At 51.2% G+C, this 13,431-nt stretch overlaps 1 protein-coding gene across 8 annotated transcripts in view; it reads left to right on the top strand.

Annotated features, from left to right (window-relative positions):
• Window positions 1–7,119: 7,119 nt before the first annotated feature.
• GLT1D1 (glycosyltransferase 1 domain containing 1) overlaps window positions 7,120–13,431 on the top strand; it is a 148,421-nt gene continuing 142,109 nt past the window's right edge. For 2 of the 8 annotated variants that reach the window (XM_089894348.1, XM_089894350.1), the window contains exon 1: window positions 7,125–7,274. In XM_089894348.1, the coding sequence (XP_089750474.1) occupies window positions 7,207–7,274 (68 nt within the window). In that variant the 5' untranslated portion in view covers window positions 7,125–7,206. Of the gene's footprint in view, window positions 7,275–13,431 lie in introns of all 8 variants that reach the window. The other 6 variants (XM_089894353.1, XM_089894352.1, XM_089894349.1 and 3 more) reach the window with 6 other exon arrangements.

The raw sequence follows: 13,431 nt of genomic DNA, 5'->3' as shown, positions 1-13,431 counted from the left end.
ACATAAAATAATTGATCATGTCATAATTAAAGGCATTTCCAAATCCATGGGGAAAAGAATGGATTATTCAATAAATTCTGTTGGAAGAAAGTAAATATGGGGAAAATTGGCTTCACATATTGTACTGACATAAATTCCAGATGGATAAAATATTATCATGGACAAATCGAAAAGATAAAAGCGTTAAGAGAAAACTGGGCAAATATAAAATCTCAGGAGGGGAATGCTTTTCTAAGTCTAACACTAAAGCCATAAAGGAAAAGTTAATTGATTTGACTCCATAAAGATATAAAACTTATCTGTAAAAAAGAAAAGAACCATTGCAGTTAACAGCAAACAAACTGAAAAAAAAATTGAAATACATATGAGAAAGTTGCTGTCCTGTTTTATAGAGTTCTTTGGAATCTTATGAAATGTATTGGATAAGCATCCCGTAAATAAAATTGGCAAAGTGAATGTCCAGGCATTATGGGGAAGAGCTGTCCCTTGGGCCTAGTCAGCATCTATTCCTCCTCTGGTAAGAGAACCTGGATATTCTAGGGAAATCAATGCTCTCTCTGGTTCAGGTAGGACTGGCTGGTCCCCTAGGCTAGGAATGGTCGTGTGACCTAAGCCCATCCAATCAGCAGTAGTCCATCTATTGCACTACAGCGGCTGGTTCAAAGATGGACATGCGACCCAAATTGGTTTAATCAGAGCTAACCCCATGACTTACTCTGGAGTAACCAGGAAAAAACATTCCTCTTCCTGCTAGATTTGGAATTATAAAGATATAAGCCTGGAGTTGCTGGGGACCATCTTGTGAAACCCAAGAATTAAGCAACCCAGAGAAGGTTGAAATGAAGTGAGAAAGCCCTTGTTTCAAAATGACATTTTCTAGGTCTTGGTTCTGACCCTGGCTTAAAGTAGCTTCCCGCCCCACCCCGGACATTTCAACTGTGAGCCCATAAATTCTCATTTTGATTAAGCAAGAGTGACTTTCTGTCATCTGCAATTGAAAAAGCCCCAACTAATACAAGCAATACATACATATGCCTGCACAGAGAGAGAAAAGAAAAAATACAATGCCCTTCAGGAAAGAAAATCAAATTTCACCAATGATTAAAAATGCAAAAAGAGGGATGCTTTGTCCCTTGAATGGAGAAATACCCAGTGTTCGCTGTGTTTTGGTAGGTGAGTGTGCGTGTAAATGACCAATGCAGAGTTACATTGTACGACTGTTCTGGAGAACAATTAGTCACTTGTATGAAAACCACATTTGCCTGCACTTTGAAAGTGCAGTTCCATTTCTGGGAACTTAAGAATGTGCGCAGAGACTTAGATATAAAATGTTCATTGCAGTGTTGCTTAAAATAGCAAAAAGATTAGAAACAGCAAAGATACACAACAAGAAGGCATTGGTTAAATAAATTACAGTGCTGGCATACACTGGAATGTTATGTAGTTACTCGCATGATACTGTAGAAGTAGGTTCTGAGAAGTATTGCTGATATGTCATTGTATTAGTTTTCTGTGCTGTGTAACAAATGACCCCAGCCTTAGCGGCTCAGACAACAGGCACCTATTATCTGGCAGCTCTGCAGGTCGGGAGACTGGGCATGCCTGACTGGGTTCTCAGCTCAGGGTCTCACAAAGCTGACAGTGAGGTGTGGATGGGGCTGAGATCTCACCTAGAGCTCTTTCCAGCTCCTGTGCTTGTGGCCAAGTGTAGTTCCTTGAGGTCGGGGGGTTAGGGGGGCCCATCTCATGCTAGCTGGCAGTTGGGGGCTGCTCTCAGCCCCTCGTACCTGCCAGTACTCCTTGTCACGCAGCCCCGCTTTATCCCCAAAGCCAGCAATAGAGAATCTCCCTGACATCGTATCCTCTCTCATACTTTGCATCTTTCCAACATCAGGAAATGCCCAGTCCCTTTAAAGAAACAGCTCTTGGGTTTGACTCACCCTGCATATGGAGGGCAACTGATTTGGGAATTGAATCACTTCTGCAAATTCTCTTCACAGCACCACCTGGATGGGTGTTTGAACTGGAAGAAGGTGTAAAACAGGAGGTGGGAAATCTTGGGGGCCAAGTTAGAATTTTGCCTATCACAATTGCAAAAAGAGCAGTTACTCCCCTCCCCACAAAGTGTAGAGTGTTCCTATTTTTTGTAACAATCACACACAAAAAACAGGATAAAAGTCAACAACTGAGTCCAAAAGAGAGCCAAAGAATCATAGTAAGGAATTGCATTGCCTGTGTTACTTTGGGAGGTCTCCTGCTTCCTGTGTCTCAGTTTGCTGATCTGCAAAGTGGTGAGAACCATAGTGCCTGCCGTCTAGGACTGGGGCCGGAGGACTGATACCGTCTAGGACTGGGGCGGGGGACTGATGCCGTCTAGGACTGGGGCCGGGGGACTGATGCCGTCTAGGACTGGGGCGGGGGACTGATGCCGTCTAGGACTGGGGCGGGGGACTGATGCCGTCTAGGACTGGGGCCGGGGGACTGATGCCGTCTAGGACTGGGGCGGGGGACTGATGCCGTCTAGGACTGGGGCCGGGGGACTGATGCCGTCTAGGACTGGGGCGGGGGACTGATGCCGTCTAGGACTGGGGCGGGGGACTGATGCCGTCTAGGACTGGGGCCGGGGGACTGATGCCGTCTAGGACTGGGGCCGGGGGACTGATGCCGTCTAGGACTGGGCCGGGGGACTGATGCCGTCTAGGACTGGGCCGGGGGACTGATGCCGTCTAGGACTGGGGCGGGGGACTGATGCCGTCTAGGACTGGGGCGGGGGACTGATGCCGTCTAGGACTGGGGCGGGGACTGATGCCGTCTAGGACTGGGCCGGGGGACTGATGCCGTCTAGGACTGGGTCGGGGGACTGATGCCGTCTAGGACTGGGTCGGGGGACTGATGCCGTCTAGGACTGGGGTCGGGGGACTGATGCCGTCTAGGACTGGGGCCGGGGGACTGATGCCGTCTAGGACTGGGGCGGGGGACTGATGCCGTCTAGGACTGGGGCGGGGGACTGATGCCGTCTAGGACTGGGGCGGGGGACTGATGCCGTCTAGGACTGGGGCGGGGGACTGATGCCGTCTAGGACTGGGGCGGGGGACTGATGCCGTCTAGGACTGGGGCGGGGGACTGATGCCGTCTAGGACTGGGGCGGGGACTGATGCCGTCTAGGACTGGGGCGGGGACTGATGCCGTCTAGGACTGGGCCGGGGACTGATGCCGTCTAGGACTGGGGCCGGGGACTGATGCCGTCTAGGACTGGGGCGGGGACTGATGCCGTCGAGGACTGGGCCGGGGGACTGATGCCGTCGAGGACTGGGGCCGGGGGACTGATGCCGTCGAGGACTGGGACGGGGACTGATGCCGTCGAGGACTGGGGCGGGGGACTGATGCCGTCTAGGACTGGGGCGGGGGACTGATGCCGTCTAGGACTGGGGCGGGGACTGATGCCGTCGAGGACTGGGGCCGGGGACTGAGGAGTATGGCAGAGTGCTTAGGACAGTGCCGGGCACAGGCGAGCATCACTACTACGATGATTATTTGTGAAGTCTGGAAAAACTTGAAACCAAAGTGTTTATAGCCTTTTTCTCAGATAATGGGATGCTGTGTGATTTTAAAATTCTGTTTTGTTTATCTGTATGGCTATGTAACAAAACTTGGTTATGTAATAAAAGTTAATTGAAAGTCTTAAAGATTAACTATGGGCCTCTGCAAATAACAGGTTGTTACTGGAAGCAGTTAGAACATCTTCCCTTTAGTAAACCTCCAGTGTGCACAGAATTGGACTTGTGTCTCTTCCGTAATTAGAAATAGGAAGCCTTGTAGCTGCACCAAATGCTGTCAGACTCACTGTCTCGTTCAGCAGTGCTGAGAATCTTTGGGGAGAGCATCCTCCTGCCGAAAAGTTATGAAATGAGTCTGCGCAGACGTCAGAACAGCAGTGGGAATCACAGGCCTGCTTTCTTGCCCGAAGCTCAAGGGAAAATCACTCACTCCCGGTTGATTTCCACATGTTCATTAAAGGACACTGGAGGGAACTAGTTACTTTCAGACCAACAGCTTTGTTTTTTTGCATTTGGTCACTTTCAAGTGCTGTCAGTGAAAGCCAGAAAAAGGAAACATAACCAGTGCACTTAAACCACACTTCAGTTCTGCATGTATCTTTTTTTTTTTTTTTTAATGAAGATCTCTCTCTGTCTCTGTCACACACACACACACACAGCATTTGTAGTTCTCAGTACTATGGAGAGGAATGATGGTGCAAAGATGGAAAACTCTGATGGAAATAAGCAGAATGCCTCACTTATTAATATCATGAAAGGAAAAAAAAGAGAAAAAGATGTCAAGTGTTGCTCTTTTTTTTTTTTTTTTTTGGCTGCACCACGTGGATTGCAGGATCTTAGTTCCCGGATCAGGGATGGAACCCAGGCCCTCAGCAGTGAGAGCACAGAATCTTAACCACTGGACCTACAGGGAATTCCCCTGAAGTGTTGATTTTTATCACAGACCCATTTCTAAAGTCAATATGCCCACAGTGCCCTCCCTTGAAAACACTATCACTTTTATACAGGGTAGATAATTTTCCCTGGTGCTAGGAACTAAAGAGATGGTCTGAGCAAACACTATGATCAAAGGAAAAACACATTTTTGTCTACAAATATTTTAAGACCCTTATGTTAGAAGCATCTGGAGAAATCTCCTGAGATGCCAACAACCTCTTCTGTTCCACCGCCCCCCCGTAATTATTTCTACATTATTGAATAATAACACAGTTGTCTTCGTACTCTTTTATATTACCTACTTGGGAGAATCATAAAGGACTTCATCAAAATGAACTAATTAACTATGATACTGTGTATAGTTCTTATTTTCCAAATGGGTAAACGGAAGCCATGAAAGGATAAAGTTATGGGCCCCCAAAGATATGTCAGAATCTCTTACCTTATGGAACTGGTGTATTCCAGAAAAATCAAATAAAAGCCAGTTTCAGCCCGGAAAATCCTATTGTGGCAGCACTGACTTTCACTAAAGAAAAATCAGGACTGCACTCTCATGGGAATAAAGTCTCACAACAGCAAATTCAGTGGTTTTATTTAATCCAGCAAACATCTCTTGAGGGCCTTCCCGGTGCAGGATGGTGTCCCCAGCAAGCGGAGGCTAGACCTGTGAGTGAGCTCAAGGACCAGGGTGAGGGGTGGGCTGGCCACTCCCTGATCGTGAAACAGAATATGGGGTCAGTACAGAAGGGACAGAGAGCGTGGGGGGGGAGGGGAGGGCGTGTGTGGAGAACAGTCCCAGATGAGTCACTGGGGGCCTTCGTACATGCAGCCATCTGTGAAAGGGGCCTCTGAAGTGGATTGAATGGTAGCCCTGAAAAAGATAATGTCCACATCCTAGTCCACCATTTTATTCAGGGTGGCAAGGTACCCAGCTAACAGACTGTATTTCCCAGCTGCCTTGGGTGGAAGATGTGGTCATGTGCACAGTAAGATAAAGTCACAGAGGCAGTGTGTAATTCCAGGAGGGGCCCTTAAAATGAAATGCACCATTTTGCCCTTCCTTCTTGCTGGCCTGTAATGTGAATGTGATGGGTGGAGCTCTGGCAGTCACATTGCACCTAGAGGCCATCTTAAGAATAAAGGCCAGGGACTTCCCTGGTGACACAGTGGTTAAGAATCCGCCTGCCAATGCAGGGGACATGGGTTCGAGCCCTGGTCTGGGAAGATCCCACATGCCACAGAGCAACTAAGCCCGAGCGCCACAACTACTGAGCCTGCGAGCTGAAACTACTGAGCCCACGTGCCACAACTGCTGAAGCCCACGTGCTCTAGAGCCCCTGCTCTGCAACAAGAGAAGCCACCGCAATGAGAAGCCTGCGCACCACAACGAAGGGTAGCCCCCGCTTGCGGCAACTAAAGAAAGCCCAGGCGCAGAAACGAAGACCCAACGCAGCCATAAATAAATAAATAATTTAAAAAAATAAATAATAAAGGCCAAACAAGACCATGCTGGAGAAGAAAGAGAGAGGTCTCTGTCCCTGGTGACTATGGAGCCAAGATACAAACTTCAACTTCTTCTAACAACAGGAATACAGATTGAGCTCACAAAGGAATTGCAATGTACTTACAACCACTGTGGTAAACTGGGGAGCTCAGGTCCCATCTGTTAAGCAAGGAGGCCACCTGACTGAGGGGGCTTAAATGCCCAGGTTCTTCCTTAAACCAAAACCCAAGCTGTAAATGCCTCAAGGTTACAGAATCGAAACCTAAAGACAACCAATCAGAAAGAGCCAGCTAGACTTTCAGCAGTAGCCAATCAATGATTGCCTTGCTTTGCTTATGCCTTCAGGTATAAAAGCCTCACCGCAGCTCCTGTTTGGGGGCCCTCCTGGCCACTTCCGGTTCTGTGCTACCCAGTTGGAGTAAACTTTTGCTCTAACTAAAACTTTAAATAGCCCTCAGTTTCTCTCAACACTTCTGAAGGGGCACCTGCTTCTTAGCTGTTTGCTGTGGGAAAGATGGCTGCTATTGCCCCATCTCTCATTTTCAAGAGATACCAGAAATCCCTGGTGGTGGCCCCATGGGAGTGGACACTGCTCACCCTGGTCCCCTTGGGAGTCCACCCATGGCCTCCTCTGGCCCCTGTGGCAGGGAATCGGCCGTCACCCCTGGTGCCGACCACCGTGGAAAGGGGCCCGCGGACCCCTGGTCCCCATGGCAGCAGCGCGCAGCCACCCTGGTCCCTCTGAGTGTGTGTGTGTGTGTGAGTGAGTGAGTGTGTGCGTGTCTGTGTGGGGAGCCTGTGGCCAACCCTGGTCCCTGTGGCAGAGGACTGTGGCCACCCACCCCTTGTCTCTGTGCGAAGGGACCCGAAATCACCTCTGGTGACAGTCCCCATGGAAGCAGACCTGCGGCCGCTCCGGGACCCCTATGGGAGTCCCTTCTGGTTCCCTTGGAGGGGACACAGGGATCCCCTGCCAATGGTCCCGTGGGAGGGGCCCCGCGCCCACTCCCCCACCCCCCGGACACGCCCCCCCCCGCCGCCGCTCCGCGCGCCCCTGAGCCCCGGCCCCGGAGCCGGCGAGCGCGGGCGCGGCCTGGGGAGCGGCGGGCGGGCTGACGGACCCCGGCCGCCCCGGCCCGCGTTCCCGCCCCGGGCCGGGCCTTGGCGGGCGGTGGACGGCCGGGCGGCGGCGGCGGCGGCGGCGGCGCCATGCGGCTCCTGTTCCTGGCGGTGCTCCGGCGGCACACGGGCAACGCCATCACGGCCCAGCGCGTCCGGTAGGTGCGGCGGCGGCCCGGGTCCCGGCGGGGGCACCGGCCGGGGGCGCGGGGGGCGGCCCGGCCTCCCCGAACCGCGCGCCCAAACGGACCGGCCGGAGGGTGCGGGGCCCGGGGTAGCGCGGGGGCGGCGAGGGGCGCGTGTCTGGCTCCGGCACGGGTGCCCGGGACCCGCCCGGCGCTGCGGTCCTAACGCTCCCCCGAGGCCGCTTGGCCGCTGACGCCGTGGAAAGGTACCCAGGTGCCCGGCGCCTGGGCGGCCCCGCGAGGCAGGCCTCGGCGCGGCGGAGGCTGCTCGGCGTTCTGCGGACGCATCTTGGCGCGGCCGTCTTCACGGACGCTCCGTATTGATCGATCGTGAGCGCCCTAGGTTTGGGGAGGCGGCGACGGAACGCGAAGTCGGGGCTTAGGGACACGGCACGTCTGCGGGGACGGGAGAGAAAGAATACAAACACATGGCTATAAATATACAGTGATACCTATAGATCCGTGTACACACACCCGCGAGGGCCGCTTGTGCGCGTGCGCTGTTTTAGGCGGGATGCTCCGGGGAGGCCTCCTTCTTAGAGTGACGTTTGCGCAGCATCCCGGGTGCGACGAGGGTCCCTTGAAGCTGGGGAGGCCTGGCGGGGTGGGGGTGGGAGTAGGGGTGGACCAGGATTTCCAGGCAGAAGGCGCAGCAAAAGTGCAAACCAGTGTTACTGGACCTGCCATCCAAAGTAGCCTTTCCTTGGACTGCCCTGGCGGTCCAGTGGTTAAGACTCTAAGCTTCAACTGCAGGGGCACGGGTTCAATCCCTGGTCGGGGAACTAAGATCCCGCGTGCCTGTGAAGTGTGGCGAAAAAACAAAACAAAAAACCCCACAAAGTAGCCTTTCCTCTTCCCCTCAGCCATTTCCACGTTCCCCACCTCCTTGCTTGGTTATCTTCTTAACATTTGTCTTTCCCTGCAGTTATCTTGTTTTCTAGGTTTATTCCTCCACTTTTTGTCTTCTCCCTGCTGGAAGGTAAGTCCCCAGGGCAGGGAGGGAGCTGATTAGTGCCTGAAGTTTCATAGCAGCTTTTTTTTTCTTTTTTTTAAGCAAACTGACTTGCTTCATGAAATTTCTCAATTGACTTCCCCTCTGTGGGCCTTCTTCCTCATCATCCAAATGAGTGATTGCGGCCACACCTCCCCTTTCACGTCCTCTTCTCCTAAAGAGCAGCAGCGACAGGGTACATCAGCCTTCGGAAGTTTACCGTTAGGTTTTTCTCATGAGGATTTTCACTGCACAGGTTTATCTTAAGTCAGTGGCACTGCTATCACTCATTTGGAAGGCAGCTATGCTCACCACTGTTTATTTATTTATTTTTTTGGCCGTGCTGTGTGGCATGCGGGATCTTAATTCCCCCACTAGGGATCGAACCCCTGCCCCCTGCCATGGAAGTGCAGAGTCTTAACCACTGGACCGCCAGGGAAGTACCAGCTGTCACCCATTTGGACATAAACAGCCAGGAGGCACATGGTGGTCTCTACCCTCATGGAGCACATTCCAGTGGGGGAGAGAGAGACTGCAGGATTAACCAGAAATGAAGGAGGTGACTGGGGCTGTGGCTTCAGAGGAGGACTCTCTGAGGAGGTGACATTCAGGCCAAGACCCCAGTGACAGAAGGAGGCAGCCACTCAAGGATCTGGAAGGATGGATGGACCTGGGACAGAGTAATAGCATGGACACAGGTCCTGGGGTCAGAGCAAGCTTGACAGGCTTGAGAAACAGAAAGAATCCATGCTCTCTGGCCTACGGCAAGGAAAGGAGGTCAGAGAGAGAGGGGCCAGTCCAGCAGAGCCTGCACCCATAGTTTATGCTGTGGAAACTAGCGAGAACATCCATTATTTAACACTGCACTCCTCACTTGAGCTGTACACTGGAGCCCCAATCTTCCAAAGGCTTGCAGCCACCAACGGGCCCTCAGGGGAGCCAGGCGGGCACTTCCACGGACATTCAGCAGGGTGCAGGGCCCTTTAGTTACTTTGTTCTTTGTTTTCCTGGCTGTGCATGACGCAGAATAAAGATTGTTCTTTGTGCTTTGCTCTGTCTTCAGAGCCAGGCTTTGGTCTCCCCTTCACTCAGGAAGGATGGCTGGGGGTGGGGGGGAAGAAAAAGGGAAAAGCGGAAGTTGCTGGAAGACATCTTCTGTCTTGTGAAAGCCTAGGTTCCTTGAGGAGAGGATGCTCGGTCTCCTGAAGGGGAGGGCAGGGAGGTTTCCATGGTGACAGACTTCCCTGGGAGCCAATTACCAGGAAGCAGTGAGAACCAGAGGAGCTCCTCACACGTTCTCTGGGGAAGACCCCTGCGACCCTCAAGGGACCCTGGGCAGCAGCGGAGGGAGCCCCCCCTCAAACGAGTAAGGTCGGGGTCCTCATCAGTCTAGCAGGGGAGGGTGTCTGAGTTAATTAAGGAGGGACTTAAAAAAAGAAGAAATGAGTCTGTTCTTGCACACTCAAGCTTGTAGTTGTGAATGAACACCCGATACATAAATAGCGGTGCTGACTTGTGATGGGCACATCCGTACAGGACTGGACGTGTAGGATGCTCTGGGGAACCACCCCAGGCTAGACGTGGGATGGTTCAGGCATCGCAAACTGGTAGAAAGACACAGGCTCTGGAGCAGACCTCCTGCCTTCACAAGGCGCCTTCCCTGCTTAAAATCCCTAATATCTAAGCCAGGTTACATAATTGCAGCTCAGACCTGCCACAGAGGCTTGTTATCAGGATCAAATATAAGGTAATACATTTTCAGTGTTTTGAACCAGGCTTGGTGCTTAGTATGCACTTAATAAACGTGGGCTATTCGTAAGAATATGAACCTGAGTTGGCGAGGCAGGGAAGGGTTAGTGTTGGGGTGGGGTGTCTCAGGCAGAGGGGCAGCAGGTAGGATGTGGACAAGAGCGGATCCCTTCCCAAACTGAGTTGTGCAAACTTAGCAGTATAGAATGTTCTAGGTCAGTGATTCTCCATGGGAGCAGAGGCCAAGAGAATGTGCAGAGGAGGAAGGAGTGATTTTGCCCCCCGGGGACTTGGAGTAGTACATGGAGACATTTTTGTTGTCACGACTGGTGGTGAGGGGCTCCTGGCATCCAGTGGGTAGAGGCCAGGTATGCAGCTACACACCCTGCAATGCACAGAACAGCCCTACGACAAAGACTGAACGAGCTCAAAATGTCAGTGGTACCGAGGCTGACAAACCCCGCTCTCGGGGGAGTCTGCAGACGTGGCTGAGAGGCAGGTAGGATGCACGTCACACAGGACCTGCAGTTTTGTGTCAGGAACAGGATGCAACCACGAAACGCTATCAGGTTTATATGTCATTGAAGGTGGTTTGGGCTGCAGCCTGAAGGGTAGATCAGGATGGTGGCAGAGGAGATGCCGTTTGGAAGTGGCATATTTAAGAAGTGAAATGCACAGGGCTTGGCAATTGAATATGGAGAGTGTCTAACGACAAAACGAATACAATTTAGTAATGACGCTGATGCCCCTTATTCAGTCCATGGATTGGGGGGCACAGTGCCTCCCAAGCAGCCTAGCCCTCTTCTGAGGGATTTTGGCTGAGAGCGAGTTTTATAGAATCTCAGAAGCAACAACATGGAAACAGGGCATGACTGACTAGGCCATCGGGGATTCCCTTACAAGGCAGCAGGCCCTATTTTTCTAGGGTCAGAGACCACGCCAAAGATGAGTCAGAGCATCGTGACTGATGTGTATTGTTTCCTTGACCACGAGGCCTGTCCTGTGCACAGGCTGACGTACGCTGAGATTTGTGACATCAGCCGGGCCATGGGGTGGCCTCCACTTTGTGGGTCCTGATCTACAAATTAACTTCATCAAGAGTGAGGGGAAAAAAAAAAAATCCACAACTTCATTATAGAGGGAAAATACTGAGAGAAAACCAAGAAAAGCTGGGTATATTGGGGTCTTTGTAGTAACCTTGGGCCTCTGCTGTCTAGGAGTTTTTTAGAAGGTGTAGGTGATGGAGAAGGCATGTGGGGGGAATACTTGTCTGGGGATTGATAACTAGAGAGGGACTGTTTTATTGTCTATGTGGCACCTTACATATCCTTCAGTACAATCAGTCTGCCCTGGGTCAGGTGACTTTCCCTTCTAACCTAGGGGCTGTTTGCTAGAATTTTTAAAACCCTAATCAGGGCCTACTCTCTGGGATTGTCTCCTAAGCACCATAAATGTTAGGAACCTGCATCAGAGGTTTTTTTCACCTCTGAACAAAAAGGAGCTATGCTTGGGGTATGCGGTTTGCTGGCACTGTTACATGGGCTCTTGTGTGGACGAGAATCAGGGAGCCTGGCCTGCCCAGCAGTGCTGCTCTCTGTGTCTCCATTTGGTCTGTGTCCCCGTGGTGTCACCTGGGTCAGCTAGAAGCCGGGTGCAGCGAGGGGACCCACGGGCCCCCATTCACCTCTAATCTCCAGTTTCCAGAAGAACCAGGCAATCTTGAGGATCCTCTAAATCAGGCGAAGGGGTTCAGATCAGTTGCTAACAGTGAAGGTCGAAGTTTAAATTGCACAAGTCATAGATGTAAAAAAAACAAAAACAAAAGTCACACCGTTGCTTTAGTGACGAGGTAACAGGAGATCAGAGTTTCAAAGTGCGCCTCCTGCTAGGCTGAAATAAATAGCAGAGCTGAGCAGTTGGCCAGAGATCAGCCACCTGCCAGCCCAGAGGTATTTACTCTCTGACCATTTCCAGGGAGGGCATGCTGACCCCTTGCTCTAAACCGGACTATCAGAGGCTCGCTAGACTCCTGGGCCTCACACCTAGAGTTTGTCTGCAGCACTGCTAAGGGTTTAGGGAAATGCAGGAAAAGAGATGGAAAAGAAGGGAGTTCCCTGGTGGTCCAGTGGTTAGGACTCTGCACTTTCACTGCCAAGGGCCCAGGTTCAGTCCCTGGTTGGGGAACTAAGATCCCGCAAGCCGCAAGGTACAGCCAAAAAAATTTTAAAATAGAATACGTACATACATACATACATACAAAATAAGAAGAGAGAGAGATGGGAAAGAAGAAAAGGTGAAGGATTGAGGCTTCCGAGGTCCAGAGTAGGGAGTCCTAAAAGTCAGTGCTTGGATGAGCACCCTGGCGCCCCAGTGAACGCAGCGTCCCCGAGCGACAGCAGCACTTTGTACAGCGGCTGTGACTCGTATTCTTCCTTCAGCCTTCGTCTGGAAGACGGTGTATAAAAGTATTTTTATTTGAATGGGAAGCACTTTAGATAACAGAAGCAAACAAGACTTTCTGGAAACTCACTGGAAGGGGAAAAAAAAAAAAAGGAAGAAAGGCAAACATCGTGGCATCCAATGCAACCCTGACCCTACTGCCCAGCTGCCTTCTGCTGTGAGTGCCAAGCATATGGGAAGGAAAAAAGCCTGAGCCTATTCAAGTTTTCTACTTTTTCTTTAGAAGATGCCAAGGAAATGATGCCGAAAACCTGGCCTCTGTGCCCCGGTGCCAAATCAAATCTCGGAAGCAGAGTTTTCGGTGAAGTAGAAAACAATAGCTTTATTGCTTTGCCAGGCAGAGGGGGCCACAGTGGGCTGATGCCCTCAAAAAACTGTGTGTCCCAACCCGGGAGGATTTGGTGAGGAGTTGTTTTGGCTTTTGTTTGTTTTGGCCAAGCCATGTGGCAATCGGGATCTTAGTTCCCCAACCAGGGATTGAACCCATGCCGCCTGCAGTGGAAGCGCGGAGTCTTAACCACTGGACCACCAGGGAAGTCCCTGAGGGGTTTTATAGCAATGGGTCAAGGGTGGGGTTGCTGATAAGGATCAGGGTGTGTGCAGGGCCTACAGTCCTTTAATCTGGCCTCTGGGGGTCTGGTGAGCTTCTGTGGTTCTCGAGGTTATAAAACTGTGACCTTCTCTCTGGAATGAAAACTGCTTTATCAAGTAGTTAGCATTTTCCATTTGTTGGGGGTTTTAGTTCTGCAGAAGAGCTCAAAGATGTTGTTCTGTGTATCCCTTGAGGTGGAACCAGGACCCTGCCCCAAGGTTTCTTTTTTATAGTTTTATAGTTCTTTTTATAGTTTCTTTTTTTAAAATTAATTCTGATTGGATTGTAGTTGCTTTACAATGTTGTGTTAGTTTCTGCTATACAGCAAAGTGCGTCGG

Source organism: Delphinapterus leucas, chromosome 14 (genome assembly GCF_059928025.1).
Source record: "Delphinapterus leucas isolate spDelLeu-1000000601 "Yukka" chromosome 14, BTC_Dleu_Yukka2, whole genome shotgun sequence".
NCBI classification, from domain to species: Eukaryota; Metazoa; Chordata; class Mammalia; order Artiodactyla; family Monodontidae; genus Delphinapterus; species Delphinapterus leucas.
Note: the sequence above shows the minus strand (reverse complement) of the source record. Positions and strands in the feature narration are given on the sequence as shown.